This window comes from Maniola hyperantus, chromosome 8, assembly GCF_902806685.2.
Source record: "Maniola hyperantus chromosome 8, iAphHyp1.2, whole genome shotgun sequence".
In the NCBI taxonomy this organism is placed as follows: Eukaryota; Metazoa; Arthropoda; class Insecta; order Lepidoptera; family Nymphalidae; genus Maniola; species Maniola hyperantus.
Genome location: NC_048543.1, coordinates 12660031 through 12680802, shown reverse-complemented (window position 1 = coordinate 12680802; position 20772 = coordinate 12660031). Strand labels below are relative to the sequence as shown.

The 20772-nt window shown below is 36.3% G+C and overlaps 1 protein-coding gene across 1 annotated transcript in view; it reads right to left on the bottom strand.

The window, feature by feature from the left end:
- Positions 1 to 20772, bottom strand: part of LOC117984407 (uncharacterized) — a 111082-nt gene that overhangs the window by 7488 nt on the left and 82822 nt on the right. Inside the window, exons 4-5 of the mRNA XM_034971030.2 lie at positions 20045 to 20311; positions 19725 to 19894 (exon numbers count right to left, since the gene is read on the bottom strand). Coding sequence (XP_034826921.1) covers positions 19725 to 19894; positions 20045 to 20311 — 437 coding nt within the window. The remainder of the gene's footprint in view (positions 1 to 19724; positions 19895 to 20044; positions 20312 to 20772) is intronic.

Below are 20772 nucleotides of genomic sequence, written 5' to 3'. Positions count from 1 at the left end.
TAAATCAATAAACAAAGAGCCATTAGTTGTCTTACAATTTCCGCTGGATAAATCACGGGAGAGCAAAAAACTGGTCTTATGGTCGTGTGTGAGGATAATGAACAGATACTTTTGCGGTGGCGATAAAAAATCCGACATGAGAGTCAAATATTCCATAAATGTAATCTTATAGTAATTAAAAGTAATGCGCGACATCTATGTAGGCAAATAAAAATGTATTCAGATTTAGAAGAATATCTTGTTAGTTGTTAGGTACATATTTTTATATTTATCGAAAAAATGTTCTTCGAGAGAAACATTTAAACTTTTCTGTTGCAAGCTATTCTAAGATATTTTTTTAAATTAATTTTATAGTTAATTTTTTTATAATTTTAAATAAATAAACATTTATAAGTACAAAAACAATATACCTAGAGATAAGTGAGATATAAGAAAGGGATAACTTACAACATTATTACGCGTAGGTACAAATTCGTTAAACTTTTCTAAAAATAACAGTATTCATAAGCGAAAAAAGAGGAAAACTTAAAACCCATTAAAACCGAAAAGGAAATCGATATAATATCGTTCCACTCGATAGCTAAATCGTTCTTTCGATCACGACGCACCGTATCTCGTTCGAACAGTGACGTATGGCCAACTGATACGCCCGCGCTGCGTTATGGAAATTGAATGCAAATGCGATGCGCCCCGCTTAATTTAACTAAATAAATTGATGCACGTAACATGCGTGCAGGAGCTATTAGGTTTCGGTATTGCTCGTTAGGATCTGTTCCACGAAATCGGGATAACATTTTGCCTTTGATAAAGATAACTGTATCTTTAAAATAACAAAATAATTGTTATGAGTAAAATATTTTTATTTTGCATATATTTAGGTTCAGACCCCAAAAACAGTGTAGTTGCGTCTCAATTTTATTTCCATATTCAAATTTTATTAAGTTATGCTTGTTTAAAAGTCAATCAATAGACGTATAGGTACACGCAAAAAAGATAAGCCAAGAAAATAAAGCGATTGATGAAAAGATAGCGATAGATAGAAAGAGTCGATAGTGCAAAGGCGTGTAGGAGAAGTTTCAGTGATAGCTTAAAGTGCTAAAAGTTTGCAAGTGGAAGATCTTCTTTTGTTTACTAAGCTAGAGAAAAAAATAAGCAAGCTATAGATAAAAAGAGATAGCGATAGATAGAAAGAGCCGATAATGCAAAGATGTATTGGATAGGTATCAGTGACAGCTTCTAGTGTTAGAAGCCAAGATCTCCTCTTTACTGAGTTAAGAAAGTAATTTAGCAGACTCAAGTAGGTTAGTAGAATCAAAAATTTAACGGTCGAAATAAAAATAGAGTTACCATAAACCCAGATAATCAGAAGCAAAACATCAAAGGCGTTCTTATTAAATCATACAGGTCTTTATCTGTACCTAATTAATTACCATAGCCCAATTATAGCGAGCGATGAATCAATTCTGTCGGCAATGTCAAGACACATATTGATTGCGCCCTGTATCTTGTGATTATGGCTATGGGAAGACCATAGTGGAAATGGATGGTTTATCATAATAAGCCATACTAAATTATAAATGCAAATATGTCTGTCTATAATCTTTTCATGGCCTGTCCGTTTTACCGATTTTAACATAAGGCATGGAGATCATGCATGCCAGGGAAGGGCATTGGTTACCTTTTATTTCGGGACAAAGTCGCAGGTGTTTCTTAAAGTTTCATATTTAAAGCAATAAAGGAGTTGCAATTATGTATGCGCTCGCTACATGGGTCAAACATTTTCATCACATTTTTTTAATTTAATTAGATATCATATTGTAAGAACAGCTCACTACAGTGCACAGATCTCGTCACAGAATGAGAAGGGTTTTGGCCAAAGTCTACCACGCTGGTCAACTGCAGACTACACACACCTTTAAGAACATTATGGAGAACTCTCAGGCATGCAGGTTTCCTCACGATGGTTTCTTTCACCCTTAAAGCAAATGATATTTAATTACTTAATTAAAAACGCACATAACTTCAATAAGTTAGAGCTTCGTGCCCGGGATCGAACCCTTGGAATATGGCGGCGGACGTTTTAACCACTAGGATATCACAGCTTCAGTACAGAATATAGATATTGAATTATTTTTTGTTGCGTAGTGTAGTGATACATATATTGCACGTACAAAAAGAGACCATTTTAACGCTAAGTGTTAAATAAAAAGTAAATAAAATTGTCACTTCTTCCAATCAACCCGCGATTGCGGTACACGAGGAGCTGATAAGATTCATTTAAATTCTACACTGCACCGGGATAAAAACAGAGGAGATAACGAAATCTAGCGTGCTATATTAGCAACTTCGTTAACAAGGTCCTTGTAATCTAAATTTGCTTATTTCACACGCACATTTAGGTATTTGAAACTGGTATGAATCATTCAATTTATTTGTAACACAAAAAATTGATACTTAAACCAAACCCAAACAAAAAAACCCGGCCAAGTGCGAGCCAGACTCGCGCACCAAGGGTTGCGTACTACAGTCGTATTTTTTCGACATTTTGCATGATAAATCAAAAACATAAAATAAATAAAATCTATTTTAGAATGTACAAGTAAAGTCCTTTCATATAATGATACCCCCCATTTGGTATAGTTAGCTTACTTTGAAAATTGAAAAAACTGATTATTTGTTCATGAACACATTTAAATTTTTTTTGTGACTCGCACTTGGCCGGTTTTTTTTTTGTACCTAATAAGTAATAAGTCTAACCACTCCTCAATCCATGACGTAGCTTCATTAGTTATACCGCTCAAACAATTTAATCCGACTCGAGGCAAAGGACGATACAGTGTGATCGATCGTGTAGTACATCGATTCAATCAATACACCCTATTTGGAATCCTTATAATTGGAACAAGCTTTACCGACGCTCCCTTCTTTCAGCAGATTTTAATATTAAAATTATTTATTTTCGTGCTTGGAAAATGATTAGGATTTAGTTGTGTGCCATATGGGATCGCCCATCATCTATCTAATCCTCTTAGGGGCGATTCACATTGGCAACGAATCCCATAAAATTTTACATAATATTATATTGACCTCTATTTAAAGCACAAACTAAAGGTAAAGCACAACTAACAAAAATAAATATTAGCTGGCAGTTAGTGGGGACTGCCATAGCAGTGGTTTTTTTGGAATTTATATTCACTGTGGTACTTATCGAAAATTAAAATGTCATAATTTGTAAATCAAAACCATTGACATTAGTTTAAACATCTATCGGCACGTGACTCGCTTTTTAAGTTTTATCCATCCCAAAATCGAATTCACGCATCCGAAATTTTTTCCCCGCTAGAAAAACATAGATTATTATTCAGATTTTAACGTTTGAACCTTTAAAACTGAACCTACGTCCTATACTGAATGTTATTCGATAAGTACCTATCTACTGCAAACCTTCAATAAGAAAGTATAGGTATTAATTTCAACTTTTTCGTTTAGGATTAAGAGAGAAATTCGATTAGAATGTCAATAAATCATTTTAGCGATGTGACACCTTAAATACCAGGTAGGTACGTGCCAGACGCCAGGACAGTGTATATTTTATACTGGAAAACAAGCTTTATAATTAAGAAGATAAGAACTATATCCATTGATTTGAAATACGCCTACGTGCGTCGTAAGTCATAAGTACTTTAAATTAAGTAAAACATCCACGCATAGTGAGAAGATATTAATATTTAATCGCTTCCTACCCTGCAGGTCTATGCAACTGTCACGTTTTCCAAGTTAACTTGCTCCATCTGATACTGCATCATCACTTACTGTCATGATAATATCATTGTTAAAAGCACATCAGATGTCATCAATTCAAATAAAGGTTTCTAAAATATGGTCAGCATTACAATGATGTATAAATCCATCTTTTATTGATTTAAACAGGGATTGATAAAATTATCATTAGACATAAATAAGGAATGAACGAGTCATCCATTTATGTCATTTTCTTTTTGAAGCAATATAGGTCAATGCCTCCTGGAAGTTATTGAATATTAAAATGGTTCTAACATTTTATTAGAATTATATACTATTAATCTAAATATATAAAAAGAAAAGGTGACTGACTGACTGACTGACTGACTGACTGACTAACTGACTGACTGACTGACTGACTGACTGACTGGCTGACTGATCTATCAACGCACAGCTTAAACTACTGGACGGATCAGCTAGATTAGCTAGTAATCTATATATAAGTCAAATCCTACATTAAATATTATGACGGGTCTAAAAATGTTTTACGTATTCTGAAAACGTGTGAGTTTAATAAGTACAGATAGAACAGTCGATTGCTCGATTTAAAAAAAGTATGGAATTTCAAAATCTTCTTTTGTAAAAGAGTCACAAAAATCATTCAATGTGCATACATTGAAATAAAATGCACTCCTTTTAAAATCGGCAATTTTTTTGGAAGAACGATGAATAGCGCTTGTCATCTACTGGAGGCATAGCCTTAATAAAATGTTTTAATATTCATTTCATCATGCCGCTACTGATAACGTCAAGAAGATCATCTGCTCTTACATTAGGTGTTTTTAGGGTTCCGTATCTCCAGAGAAAAAATGGAATGTCGTGTCTGTCAAAACCCGTCAAGGAAATCAAAACCTATATGAGGTACTTTAAATAGGGTTTTTTAAATTATACTTTCCATAATAAGCTGTGGTATAATAAGCTGTGGTATTAGTGGTTAGGACGTCTGCCTTCCAATCGGAGGTCGGGGGTTCGATCCCGGACACACACCTCTAACTTTTCGGAGTTATATGCGTTTTTAAGTAATTAAAATATCACTTGTTTTAACGGTGAAAAAAATGCATGCTTTAGAGTTCTCAATAATGTTTTCAAAGTTGTGTGAACTCTGTCAATCTGTACTTGGCCAGCATGGTAAACTATGGCCAAAACTCTTCTCACTCTCAGAGGAGACCCGTGCTCTGTAGTGAGCCGGCGATGGGTTAATAATGATGATGATACTTTAAAGAAGGTACTATAAATTTTGCAGGTAGAAATGTCTTATAGGACAAGTAAACGGAACCATCCAAAATCGTGAATTTGTAGTTACATCACAAAAAAAATATCTTGTACGATGATACGGAACCCTTCGGTGCGAGTCCAGCTCGTACTTGACCGGTTTTTTATACCGTGATCTCTTAATACAGTCTCATTCGATTTGGAATTATTAATCTATTTTATTATTGGTTTTATCAATTTAAGCATGGCAAATTGCATTTATATGAAGGTTTTGTGTTGATAGTGTTAATATCTGTGCCCACGACTGTTTTTTAAAGTAGGTAAGGGCACGGTAATTACCGTGGTAAGGGTGACTATGATTTATAAGAACCATTATTATATGACATGTAATAAAACATTTTATTGACATCTATATTTTTAACAGAGATAGGAATCTCATTTTGTCCCCAACACTGGGAGGAAACATCCAAACAAACGTTCCCCGAAAATAGGCAGAAAAACTTTCAGCTTTTAAAAATTACGAAGGTCTGGCACGTGCTGGCTCTTAGTCCAAATACTTTACATGCGTAGGTTTTGGGTAGTAATAATATTAGGTAAGTAAATAACTATCATAAATTTTGTAGAAATACATATGGCTAACAAATAATGCTTATAATAATTAAGTTAATTAATTAAATATACATTTAATAATATCTACAGTACAATAAAAAGATTTAACTGTAGGAATTTAAATCTTAGGATTATAGCATGAACCCACTATAAAAATATTAATGTAGGTATAATCCTTTGATCTACGATATCAACACTAGATAAGACATAATATCAATATTACTATTATTTTTCTATTAGATGTTATAAGCCTGGAAATATAAAGTATGGCCGTGATAGCCTAGTGGTTAGGACGTCCGCCTCCTATTCGGGAGACCGGGGGATCAATTCCGGGCACGCACCTCTAACTTTTAGGAGTTATATGCGTTTTAAGAAATTAAATATCACTTGCTTTAACGGTGAAGGAAAACATCGTGAGGAAACCTGCATGCCTGAAAGTTCTCCATAATGTTCTCAAAGGTGTGTGAAGTCTGCCAATCCGCACCTTGGCCAGCGTGGTGGACTATGGCCAAACCCTCCTCTGAATATGAGAAGTGCTCTGTAGTGAACCGGCTATGAGTTGATCATGATGAAGCGTGGAAATATTACCTAAACATGTCATCAATACAATACAATCATCAATGGCAAGAAACAATTATGTACAAAACGGATCTTTATTTTTTCTACAATAATGTCTATCGATTACTTTAGATAACCGACACGGAAAATAGCATTGTCTACGGGCTTGTAAAGATATAGTCACACAAAGATATTATTAAACTCCTGAGTCCAGATTAACAAGGGTCATACTATATCTTTCTGTATAATGTATAGAAAAGAAAAAGTTCTGATCTATCAACGCACAGCTCAAACTATTGGAGTGATCGGGCTGAAATTTAGCATACAGAAAGCTATAACGAAGTAGACATCGGCTAAGAAAGGGTTTTTGAAAATTTAACCCCTATGGGGGTCAAATAGGGGTTTGTTTGTGCAGTCGCGGACAAAGTCGGGGGAATAGGCTAGTAAGTATATATTTGTTCCACCTATATTAAAAAGTGAAAACAAATTCTTATATTTGTGAGTGTGACACGGCACAGACGCATAATATTATGTATAGTTCGCGACAGGTCGACATGGCAATCGGGGTGGGGACGTCCCGCACACCCGCACAGCCACTAACCCGGTGCGGGATAGGGCGGGCGGCGTGCGGGTGTGCCGTCCCCCCATCTCATACCCCGATTGTCATCTCGACATGTCGCGCACTATAATTATTAAAAAGTGATTTTCCTATTATACACAGGTCCCGAATAGACACAAAAAAAGTGTATCAGCTACTCCACCAATATGCCTGCACCTTAGTTTTTTGCAGCGCATAATAGCGTTGCAACATGGCTGATTAATATGAATTATGGCCGGTCATTATTTGTAAATCAAGTGTTTGTTATTATTCTTTACAGGTGTAGATGGCACGCGATCTCCGCAATTTGATATGCAATGTCTTTGGAACAATAAAACTTCTCGTTGATACGAGCAAGAAAATAAATTACAATTATTATCTATACTTGCTACTGGCATAGGTACTACTGGCAGATATGTAACGATCATACTAAATCAGAATAAGTGTAGATATAATACGCGACAAAATAAAAATAAATAAAAATCATTTTTATTCGAATAAACTTTTACAAGTACTTACGAATAGTCGGATGCATCTACCACTGGTTCGGAATGCCTTTCCTACCGAGAAGAACCAGCAAGAAACTCGGCGGTTGCTCTTTTTAAATATTTGATATAGGTACAAGATTATGCCATGTATAAAATAGTATTTGCAGTCTTGTGCGTTGCTGGAACGAGCTGCAGGTCAAATCCACGCTCGACAGGTCGAGATGGTAATCGGGGTATAGCACGTTACCCGCGCTATCCCGCACCGGTTTAGCACGGGGACTGTGCTAACCCGGTGCGGGGTGGGGACGCCCCGTACACCCGGTGCGGGGCGTCCCCACCCCGACTGTCTCGACCTGTCGTGGACTATACGTTTGTAGTTGCTAATTCCATACCCTTTAACAAATAAACCTGGAACAGCGGTGGAATAGTTATATTCTGTTTTGTCTTGTTCCTTCAAATGTCAATTTACTGATGACAGAGAAAGACAAAACAGAGTATAACTATTCCACCGCTATTCCAGGTTTATTTGTTAGAGGGATAGAATTAAATTCATTAGAATAGATTGTGTACTTACTATCCGCGGATTATATTAATATAGCGCTCTCTCTACCTAATCCAATACAAAAACAGAGAGACCGCTATATTAACTTCATTCTGATAGTATAATATAGATTTCTATGCTATCCCTTTCATAACACTCCCCGTAGAAAATAAGATAGTCATTTTAGTTCAGAGATTGTAAACAACAAAAACCGGCCAAGTGCGAGTCAGGCTCGCGCAATGAGGGTTCCGTACTACAGTCGTATTTTTTCGACATTTTGCACGATAATTCAAAAACTATGATGCATAAAAATAAATAAAAATCTGTTTTAGAATGTACAGGTGAAGACCTTTCCTATGATACCCAACTTGATATAGTTATCTCACTTCGAAAGTTGAAAATACCAATTATTAGTTCATGACCACAATTTAATTTTTTTTGTGTGATCTAACCCTAAATTCAGTTTTCAGATTTTTTCCCAAATGTCAGCTATAATATCTACCTACCTTCCAAATTTTATGATTCTAGGTCAACGGGAAGTACCCTGTAGGTTTCTTGACAGACAGACAGACAACAAAGTGATCCTATAAGGGTTCCGTTTTTCCTTTTGAGGTACGGAACCCTAAAAATAAACCCACGTAATTAAACTTAATTGCCATTACAATTTTATTCACATTACTTTGGATGCTAGGGATGAAGTAAATTGGGATTATTAGTAAGGCAAAAATGCATAATAATTTTTTTCAAAGGAGGTAATACTTCAATCACAATAGACGATAATATCTTATAATATTTCACCCATAAACGTATCAAAGGTCCACGAAGTTGTATTTGAATTGTCCACGATTCTATCTATAATGTATGAGAAGTTGAATTTAAAGCCAAGCTTCAGATTCGCATGATTTGCTATGTATTTCCAAGAATATCTAACATTTTGTTTCAATTTTTTGCCACGACAATAATGTTTAATTCATTGACATGTCATGTTTTTCATATGCAGTAAAGTTCATCTGAATCTCCGAAAGAAATCTGTCATCTGTCTCCGGATCTCAAAAAAAAATGTCGAAAAGAAAAAAAGAACTTGGGAACCGAGGGAAGTTAAAGTCGCTTCTTTTCAAATTTTCTAATGTATACAGGAGCCAAGCCTTGGAAGTGAGGATTCATATTTAAAATATACCGTCTTATTCAAGAAATTACAATTCCCTGTAACATTTTCTTACACATCTTCACTTTATAAAAATGAAATTTACAAGAAAAGTTTTGTGTAAATTTTGTTTTAAAGAAACATTTATTTTAGTCACCCATCCCACAAGAACTTTTTATTCATGCCAAAAGAGAAGAGTTTTTTTTGCAGACTTACGGAAAATTTGTCTACTTTCTACTTACAATTTTTTGTCATATTATAAAGCTCGTGATTATGTATTTACAATAATATACGAGACGAAATAGATGTATACTTTTATTATTTAATAATTACTTGAAGATGGAAACAAATAAACTATGAATAAACTTAAATCTAAAAAAAAAGAAAACAATATTAAATTAAAACTAAAATAAATTAAATTAAATCTAAAACCTCATCGAGACCACCGCAGCGAGGCATTGTACCCAAGATGCTGGCAGCATTACCCCTTTGGATGGCCAAACTAATTCTTTGGCCAAGGTAGCTGCCAGCTCTCGGGTCCCCGGTTGACTCGATAACTCTTTTCGCAATTTCTTCAAAAAGAGCTCGAGCCCCCGGGCCCCACGGCCCCAAGGTCTCCACACCAAAAGGCACGAATACGAAGCTCCCAACGAGGTTTTCATATTTGCGCCTTTTGGCCTGTTCGGCGCTGATGGCCGCTGCACCCGCCATAGAGGAGGTCGCCTGAATGTGGGATGCAGCTAAAGTGTCAAATAATATACTATTTTGATTAAATTATGAAATTACCTATGTAGGAGTGAAATATGCATTTTAAGTCTTACTTTGAGAAAAGTGACGTAATTCAACAAAAAAACGTTTTTACAATATAAAAATAATATTATCTCGTCGATCCCGAACATAATTATTTATAACCAATCGAGATTTATGTTATTATGGGTAATCGAAGCTAACTACGAAAGTAATAGACGTATAGAACGAGTTACAATAGTAAACTGCCGGTGACTTCATTTGAAAGTTTACTATCAATAAATTTGTTGATTGACTTCCTGTTGTAGATCTGTATACTTGATTTTGTCGTTTTATTTAATGTTTATTTACCGATCTCGTAAATAATCAACCGTTACGTTTTAATGTTCTTTCAATTTGGTTAGTTTCAAGTCGTAAAATGTTTACACAACTGTAGGTAATTGGGAGCTGGCTCTATGAGTGGATTGGGCGGAAAATGTGTTCGAAATTGTGACTTAATTTGTCACTTAGTGAATGACTCTATTGGTGAATGATTAGTTGAGCTCTGTTTCGAAACTTACTTCTGTAGGTACATTCATTCAGTTTACATGATCAAATCAGAAATGAGGAGAACCGAGAACTCAAGTAACCGACATAGTTCAACGCGTAGCGAATCTGAAGTACCTAGTTGAAAGAAAGGTACTTCGTGGCTGAAATGACAATGGGTAGGGCATATAGCTCGGAGAGCTGGATCCCAACGCTCATCCCATACGCCGTTAACGCCAGGGGCAAAGGAGGCGCCGATATGCTCACTACCTTGGGCCGTAAACGAGGATTCGAAGAGAAAGGCGGAGGCATCCTGTAGGGAAGCTCAGTGAGGTGACTGTACCGCTGAGATGGCATAGTAGTATGCAAACTGCGTTCCTGTGCGGCCTCATCATGTTGACGGGTCCGCTCGGTTTTAGTGGGTATTCTGGTGTTTTAGAGTAAGTCCCACATATACTTCCCGGCTCCCCGGAAAAAACGTAGTCAATTGCGTTACTTCCAGGGAGGATGCGTAAAAGCATTTCCCAGCGAAAAAGAGTGCATATAGCTCGAAGAATCAATGAATATTAGGTTCCAAGGTGCTAAAATGGCGACCTCACGCCGGAAAGCGCAACATTGTCAGAGCCTGCTTTAGATGGACGGACGACATCACACACACGACACACATCTTGAAATACAGTTGTGCAAATAAGAATTGTGTAAAAACCCGTCTAATAATGAGCCGGGAATCGAATGCGGAAATCTTTGCTTTTGTAGCGAATTATCATTGCCCCACAAACTTTTTCCATTACATGAATTTTCAATGCTCTCTCCAAATTTTGTGCTAAACAGCACTTAATAATGCTTTTATCGTTTCATTTAAGGGTCTACATCTACCAAGCAGGTGCATGGGATACACCGGTACAGTAACTGGTGTTATAAAAACAATATGGCCGGCTGTTAACGAAGAAATATCTTTTTCACCTGATAGGTGTGCATTTGCCTTATTTTATGGTTATAGGAAATGGTGTTGCATAAAAGCTCTATGATTAAGAAAATACGACCTCTTATTTGTTTAATTAGATCAGCGATTATGTGATAGAAGCCTATTTTATACATAAAATTACATATAAATGCTTTTAAAGCCGATAAAACCATATAAATCCCAACTCCCATCGGCGGTGTTCCCACTAGATTAAAACATGGGGTTATTCAAGGGGCGGACCAACAAATTCCTAAAAGGCCGGCAACGCATCGGCGGCTCCTCTGGTGCTGCAAATGTTCATGGGCGGCGGTAATCACTTAACATCAGGTGACCCGCCTGCTCGTTTGCTCGCTATATCTATTTAAAAAAAACATAATAATAAGGCTGAAAGTTGGTTTGCTAGAGTGAATTAACTGTCAGTATGAGTTTATCCGACAAAACTCAGTTTTATGACGTCCACCGTCTAAGATGTGAAAAACAAATAGGTACGGTAGCCGGCAGGAAATATTGTACATCAACTATTAAGGTATGATTCCGAACCACGCTGCATGCAGCAGTGCTGTCGCAACAGTGCTGTCGCGGCACTACATGGTCCCCATACAATCTCTATAAGCTTATATGAGATGACCTACATTCCGAGCTAGGCACCTAGCTCGCAATGTAATCTCATATAAGTTCGTTCGGAATCATACCTTTAAAAAGCAAGTTCCGCTTCGTAGAGCGTTGTCTCTCTCACTCATACCTATGTGATGTTTTGTCGGTCTCAACGACAGAGACAGTGGTTTACGAAACCGCTATCTCTTTCGATCGATGTACAATATTTTCTGCTTCATTCTTCACTTCATTTGAAATTGTTAGAGTACAGTGACACTGAGTAAATATAAAAATAACCCGTCTTATTTAGCATATACAAAGCTAAAGATCCTTGTGTGACTACTTGGCAGCATTCGTGTCTGTACTGACAGACGAACGGACAATAAACAAATAACGAGCCCTTAACAAGGAAAAGTGTCAAGTTATGGGGACAAAGACGGAGGCGGGTGCACTGATATTTCGGATTACGAATGTCCTATATGCAAACAATGTACCTATTTGTTGCTACCGTAGGCCGCTGCTATTGTTTGTGGCTGCCGTATGGTATAGTTCCGTTGCAGGTAGCAAAATATACTGAATACTTAAAAAATATACGAGCAGAATAGTCTTAAAATGAAAGTTTTTTCAAACATTTCAATGCTATATTTTTATAATATCTACATTTTTAAATCATCAAAAAATATAGATGGGCATGATTTCTTCCCTTACGGCAGTTACGCAGTCATCCGATCCGAGTCCGTGAAAATACGTTCCTTTTTGTTTTGTATGGTAACTTATGACATAGGTCGTAGATAATCGCTGGTATTCTCACGGATGACGGATATAACTCAGATGACGGAACTGCAGTACGTAATCGCCGTCAGGCCGCGGATACATCTGCAAGTTTTAACTTGTACATTTTACATTAATGTAAATTACTAAATAGGTAAGTCAGTAAGTGTATTGTATTACTCTTATAAGTACATTTATGTTTGTAAATGTGTTGTCAATTAATTACGTAAGCTACTTACGTAAATAAAACTTACAGCTGGTGTAATCTCGGTCATAGATTTTTTTTTAGTCTAAGATCAAACGACTCCACAGGTACTGTTAATTATTTGTTTTTACTTTTTAACTGTGACAATTGTTGTTCATTGGGGAAGAAGCACTGAGCTCTAATAAGTAAATTCTAAATCTATGAGATAAGTGATAGACACGTGACTTGATATTGTAATGTAGTATAGTACTATTTTATATAGGTACCCAGGCAATCAAGTATGTTTACTTTTACCTTACATAAAGAAAACGGAATAGAAAATCTTTTTATGATATTAGAGACCAGCGCTTATCTGCAATCAGACCTGGTGGCAAGTGATGATGCAGCCTAAGATGGAGCGCGCTTGCCTAGAAGATGCCTATTCACTCTTGACTTGAAGGTTATTAAAAATAAGCTGCCCCGGCGAACTTCGTACCGCCTAACATTCGATTCTTTTTCAGGAATTTTTTTAATTGTTCCTCCGTAAGAACTAAGAACCATCCTCATACTTCAAGGAATATTATAAAAAGGATTAGCGAAATCGGTTCAGCTCTTCTCGAGATTTGCGATCAGCAACATATTTTGCGATTAATTTTTTATATATAGAGATATGAATGACTTTACAAAAATGCTCCTTGATTAAATACATTCCGCCAGCAGAATATTCTTGAATAATATTTGTTTACATAAAACCTTTATCTATTCCCTTATACATAGAACTGGTCTTGGGTCTCTTGGAAACACATCAAGATATTTCCATCCAGTTCAATACTAGTCCGGTCCATTATCTTCCCTTGCTGATAAATCAGGCATTCTCAGCCATTCCCAACACAAGGATCTTTCAGCTGTCAGTGTGGAATCTTACAGGACAGTACCGGGCTAGTTAGTTATTGACGTCCAATAATAAAGCATCGGAGAAGGAATGATGGACAATGGACAATGTACAATGGAGAGTTGTGAACCATTGTTAAAGTGAAGTATGTGTGGTCATTGTGAAACCCTGGAGTTAAGAGCATTCTAAGGACACTTTTTAATAGTACTAAGTTGCTACACATTGAAATTTAAATCTTAAAGTGACGCAAGATGTAGAGCAAAAATTGAAACGTATTCTGGCTATTTCAGAATTGATAAAATAAGTACCTACTCTTATTATAAATGCAAAACTCTGTTTGTTTGTTGGTTTATTGGTTTGTTGGTTTGTCCTTCAATCACGTCGCAACGGAGCAACGGATTGACGTGATTTTTTACATGGGTACAGACAAAGACCTGGAGAGTGACATAGGCTACTTTTTATCCCGGAAAATCAAAGAGTTCCTCCGGGATTTCAAAAACCTAAATCCACGCGAACGAAGTCGCGGGAAACAGCTAGTATTATGATAAAATTGGGCATGTCTTAAAATATCTTACTAACTTTGTGTAACTTAATATGAATATAGGTAAGCATTTCCTAGATAATTTGTGACCGGCAAGGTTTAAAATCATGTACTTACTAGCTTATGCTCGCGACTTCGTCCGCGTGGACTACACAAATTTCAAGCCCCTATTTCACCCTCTTAGGGGTTGAATTTTCGAAAATCCTTTCTTAGCGGATGCCTACGTCATAATGGCTATCCGCATGCCAAATTTCAGCCCGATCGGTCCAGTAGTTTGAGCTGTGCGTTGATAGATCAGTCAGTCAGTCAGTCACCTTTTCATTTTATATATTTAGATTTTCTTTTGCAAGGATTGATGTAGGCGCTGATGCTGGGTCTTTATTAGAAACAAGCACGTCTGGGCTCAGTGAAAATATAAAACGTCTTTACTTCCTATTTTGTTACATTATAAAGGGAATATCTGTGTAAAAAATAAGCTTTCTACAGGCAAGGGTTTGGACTGGGTGTTGATGAGTCAATCAGTAAATCAGGACTTTTCTTTTTAAATATTTAGAAGATATCATTATGATCACTATCACCAGTTCACTACTGATCACGTAAAGTCCCTTCTCAGAATGAAAAGGGTTTGCCATAGTCTGACCACGCGCGGATTGGCAGACTACAAAAAACAAAGACTTCATTTATTCTTACAATGAAATAAAAGAATAATCTAAAATCTAAATCTATTATATAAAAGGTAAAGGTGACTGACTGACTGATTGATTGACTGACTGACTGACTAACTAACTGACTGACTGATCTATCAACGCACAGCTCAAACTACTGGACGGATCGGGCTGAAATTTGGCATGCAGATAGCTATTATGACGTAGGCATCCGCTAAGAAAGGTCTTTTGAAAATTCAACCCCTAAGGGGGTGAAATAACGGTTTGAAATTTGTGTAGTCCACGCGGACGAAGTCGCGGGAATAAGCTAGTTAAAATAATAATATTATGGAATATTATAAAGTTGTCGGCAACTTAGGTTTATTTATCAGTGTAACCATAATGGGTGACGAATGTTGGAATATACCAGGGTTCGGTCATCTCATATAGCGTGGTTCACATACGACCGTGTGAAGTTCTGCTCCGATGGCCGCGACGTCTTCAATATCGTCTTGTACTTACGACACGGTTCCTTGAGTCCGTGGGAACATTTATTTTGGACTTTTGTACGACTCCATTATTTTGTAGCTTTTTACAATTCCGATAGCGCCATGACGCTTTTTTGCAATATATCTACATAATATTATTATTATGATTTTTATTATGACTAATTTCATTGACGTAGACAATGAAATGGATGTGATTTAATTTCTCAATTTCTGCACAGCTAATAAAATCTTTGTTCCAGGATATTTTTTTATATTGTAAATTTTACAATGAAACACATCGTCTAATTACTGTTAATTACATCAGTACCCTTATTATAAATCTGAAAGTGTGTTTGTTTGTTGGTTTATTGGTTTGTTGGTTTGTCCTTCAATCACGTCGCAGTGGAGTAATCGTATGACGTGATTTTTTGCATGGGTATAGTTAAAGACCTGAAAAGTGAGTCACTGTCGTGTAGACTATAGAGGTTCATCATGAACGTCTGTAGTCTACACGTCGAACTTTACTCCTACACCAAAATGAACATTACCATAATGGCTTGAACAATAATAAATAAGCTAGACTCAATTGTTCCCCAAAGCCCGCATAAATCCACAGCGCTCCCGATGCGTCACAGTGCCTGCCCACTACGGTTCCCACGTTGACCTGACCCGGCAATTTATTGGCCCTCCGCCTTCGCAACTACCTGTGACCGCAGGTGCACCTTAAGAAACTAGGGTTGTCACGGTGTAGTTAGAGATATTCAAAAAAATTTGCGTCGTTTACTAAATCTAAGCTCTCTCTTTGATTTCCGAACCGGTGGTAGAGTCTTTAATTTAATTAATTAATTAATCAGAAACACTTATAATACAATTATATTCTACAATACTACATGACTAACACACTAACACTCAGTTTGTGTGTATGTTGAGTCTTGACATAATATCATAATTAGTGGTAGGTACATGCTACATGAAATAAATAAATTTATTTCATATGAAGTCTGATTCAGGTAAATTATGTAGATAGAAGTGTTAACTAATCTCAAAACTGAACAATTGCAAAATTATTCTTATAACAACTAACTGATTTAAGTTCTTTAACAATTCAGTGGCAATTCTTTGATTTTCTGGGATAAAAACAATATGCCTATGCTTCCAGAATACAAGGTATTCTAAAGGTATGCTAAGGTATTCTAAATTTCGGTTAAACATTGGGGGTATGAATAGCAGACAGATAGAGAATAGAGCCCTGGACAAACTTAACTGTGAAAGAAAATATTGAAAAATCTAACAATATGTATACCTACAGAAACAATACTAAAAGTAAAAAGAAGAAAGGTAAATATAAATGGCGCAGCCCTACTGTCGTTCAGTGTACGGTGTTGTGTGATTTTCTTAAGTCGTGGACACATGAGGTCATAGTTAAATAAGTAAAAACTTAGGGGCGTTATGGGAAGTGAGCACGGTAACATCACCATGTAATATGCATCAAGCTTTACCGACCCGTAGATTTTGTATACAATTATCATCACTTATGAGAAAATTAATTGCACATTTAACTTGTTCAGATTTTGAGATCACAATATTATTATGGGAACGGAATAATAAAGGGGCAAAAAAATTTAAGACAATGATTTCGTTAAGATTTATATTTTTATTTTATATTTTAAGCGCACGTTAATCATGTTTATGCGATTATTAATTTTGAACACAATAAAGGGAAAAATATTAAATGCAAATTGTTATAGTTACATAACCTAAATGAAGAAGCGTGTATTGTTTATAATATTCATGCGATAAATTATGCTGAAAACAATGAAAAAATATATTATTTGAATGACTAAGCAATCGATTAATTTATACAAGTAAAATAAAACGTAAAAGAATATTAATGAACTAGGTAGGTACAGTACACGACCAAAAGTGATGAACATCGATCTTTAGATGGAGACAGCAGATTTGTAGAGCACTGTCTCAGTCGTTGAGGCCGACAAAGCGTCATATGGGTATGAGTGACAGAGACAACACTCTACAAAGATGAAATGTCATTCTAAAGGCCGATGTTCATCACTTTCAGCCGCGTACTGTAGACATAGATAAGTGAATTAGTAGTAAGACAATTTAATTCAAACGTTTAAATTATCATCGTCTTTATTAAAATTACTACGAGTAATTTATTCTTGAAATAGTCTTGTGATCAAGAAAATATGTATGACGACCATTGTGGCATAAATTATTGCATTATTTTCAGGATATAAAAAACTCCAATTAACAGCAATAGCGCAGAAGGATATACTTGCGAGAAACATGTGAATTATCAATAGAAAAACTGTAATAACACCAGCCATTGTCTCAACAAGGATAACAAGTTTTTATTGAGTTTTATAAATCAATTGTTTTATGTCAGCTTCCGTGATTGAGAAAATGATAGAACTTAAATCTAAGAGAAAATGCGAATATACTTTTTTTTTAAATAATTATATATTTTTTAATAAAAGAATATTATAGCCCTGTTAATTATGACTAATATTCCCCTTTCCCCTCCAATTAAACGTAAAGCTTGTGCTAGGAGTAGGTACGACAATAGTGCAACGAGTGGGATTTGAAGCGGCGATCTTTCGGTTCTCAGTCCGCTCTTTTAACCGTTGAGCTATCGAGGCTCTACTATTATCATCTATTATCATCCTGCAAAGATTCTCAATAGTTTTTTATGAATGTATTGATACGCTTCTTTATACTCAAAAAATATAGTTGTATTTCGTTATAAAAGGTCAAACTTACAGCCAGAACAAACAAAATTAAAGCCTCAATAGCTCAACCGGTATAGGAGTGGACTGAAAACCGAAAGGTCGACGGTTCAAACCCTGCCCGTTGCACTATTGTCGTACCTACTCCTAGCACAAGCCTAATGCTTAATTGGAGAGGAAAGGAGAATATTAGTCATTTTAATATGGCTAATATTCTTAAAAAAAAAAAAAAAAAACAAAGCCAAACATTGACAAATATAAAAATACTAGCTTATGCCCGCGACTTCATCCGCGTGGGCTGTACAAATTTTAAACCCCTGTTTTACCCTTTTAGGGATTGAGTTTTCAAAAATCCTTCTTAGCGGATGTCTACATCATAATCTTGCTATTAGCTATCTGCATTCTGCATGGCAAATTTCAGTCAAATCCGTCAGTCAGTCAGTCAATTAGTCAGTCAGTGAGTAAACATTTTCTTTTGTATATTATATAGATGATATTCATGCCAAAATTCTATAAAAAGATCCAAAGCATCCAAAAGAAGATGATTTCAAAATCTTTTTTACAATTTCATACACAAAAACAATAAAACACAAGTTCACAATAGAGACCAGTTAATACACAACGATGCTTAAAATATCTTCAATAAAGGACTCAGAAAAGCCTTCTAAGCTACGAGTAGGTATAATACAAGTATCTATCACCTACGACCAGTGGCGTGCACAGGGTTTGAAGCCAGGTTAGGCACTAGTTAAGTAAGAGCCTGTTTACTGGCAGGTCATTATGAAAAATATGCATTGAGCTATTCAACTGGGGTAAGCAGTGCATTTATGCCTCTATGACCTGCACGCCACTGCCTACGACCCTTTTTCCCACGATCACGGTCAAGGAGCAGCGCCTTTTCCACTTCGATGCACAAACCGACGTCATTTACTACAAAGTCTATTGCAAATTTTACGACCTAAACCATTACAAAAATATTATATCATAGATATCATTATTGAACGTAAGTACTACTTATTGCAGTAAAAACTGATGATGCAATAATTTAACGTCTACTAATCATGATTAGTAGATAATCATGATCAGGAAGCTTCGAGATGTCTTCTTGTCCAAAATTCCTCAGTGCTTGAAGACCGAAGTCTTCAAAACAGTGCGTGTTGCCAGTGATGACAATTATGGATCCGAGACATGGTTAACTATGGGCCTCATAAGAAAGCTCAGAGTCACTCAGCGGGCGATGGAGAGATAGCTCTCTCCATCGCCCGCTGAGTGACGCTGAGCTTGAAGTTTCTCTACGTGATCAAATCAGAAATGAGGAGATCCGTAGGAGAACTAAAGTAACCGTCATAGTTCAACGGGCTGCGAAGCTGAAGTGGCAATAGGCAGGGCACATAGTTCTTAAACCGATAGACATTGAGGTCCCAAGGTGCTGGAATGGCGACCTCATATCGGAAGACGCAGCGTTGGAAGACCCCCCACTAGGTGGACGGACGACATCAGACGAGTCACAGGGGGCCGCTGGAGCCAGTCAGTGCAAGACCACGGCGCATGGACGAGACTATATTATATAAGTGACCTATGTCCAATAGTGGACGTCTATCAGTTGACGACGACTAAGATACAAGAGATAGTATTAACTATAACTTTTCAAAATGTAAGGCATGAAATTCACTTACCTTTATATGCGTCATCCTATGGTAATATAGATTCGAACTGGCTGTGAATCTTTTTCCACAATGTTGGCATTGATGAGGCTTTTCCCCTGAGTGTATTCGTCTGTGTGTGTTCAAACTGCTTGATGTGCTGAAGCCTTTGTTACAAACCATACAAACGTGTGGTTTCTCTCCTAGAAGAAAAAGTATGTTCTAATTTAATCGTTATAGACAGCCTAGTCAAAAATAGATAAACAAATAAAGAAGTTTTGTTAAAAAATTTGTCTTTTGATACAAAAATTCAATTATTTGAATTATGTTGCGTGTTTTTTAAAGATGCTTACCTGTATGCGTTCTCATATGCCTTTTTAATAACGATGGTCTATCAAATGCCTTTCCACAAACTTCGCAAGGTAGCAAAGCACGTTCAGACTTTGTGGGTCTTCTTTGGATTTTTGGTGTCATTTCTAATAAATCATTCGATGAGGCCACTGATGATGACGTTAGGGAATCACCTGATACTGACTTATGTTCGTCTTCTGGTCCTGATGGAGGGGATATTGGTAAAAGGACTCTAGATAGAAGGGATGTAGAGAGGTCCAACGGTGAATCTGTAAGAGATAAAACAAATCACATTTGGTTGGTCGTTCAGCTTACTTTGGTTTGTAATTTACTTGAGGTAAAGTACGTCCTATCTAAAGTGAGTTCCTTTAAAAGTTTGATGGACTGACCGCAAAAAAACTAAAGCATGTTACCGTAAAAGGTTGGCGCTAAGCCGATGAGTCAGTCAGTGTATTTCAATACCATTCAAAATTCGACATTAAAAACCATGATTCAATCAGAGCACAAAATTTAATGAACCAATTTATTGAAGACCGTAAAGACGACGTTATGGCCTAGTCTAGACAATTTAACTGTAGCAAACTTGTTATGGTTAGACCTTACTAATGATATGCAAAGTTATAACTTATGGGTATCACTAATAAATCTTTTACCACTTTACGTACGTCGGTAGATGAAACGCATTAATTAGATGCCGTGAGTTTTTGTACTAGATTAAAGGATAGGTTAT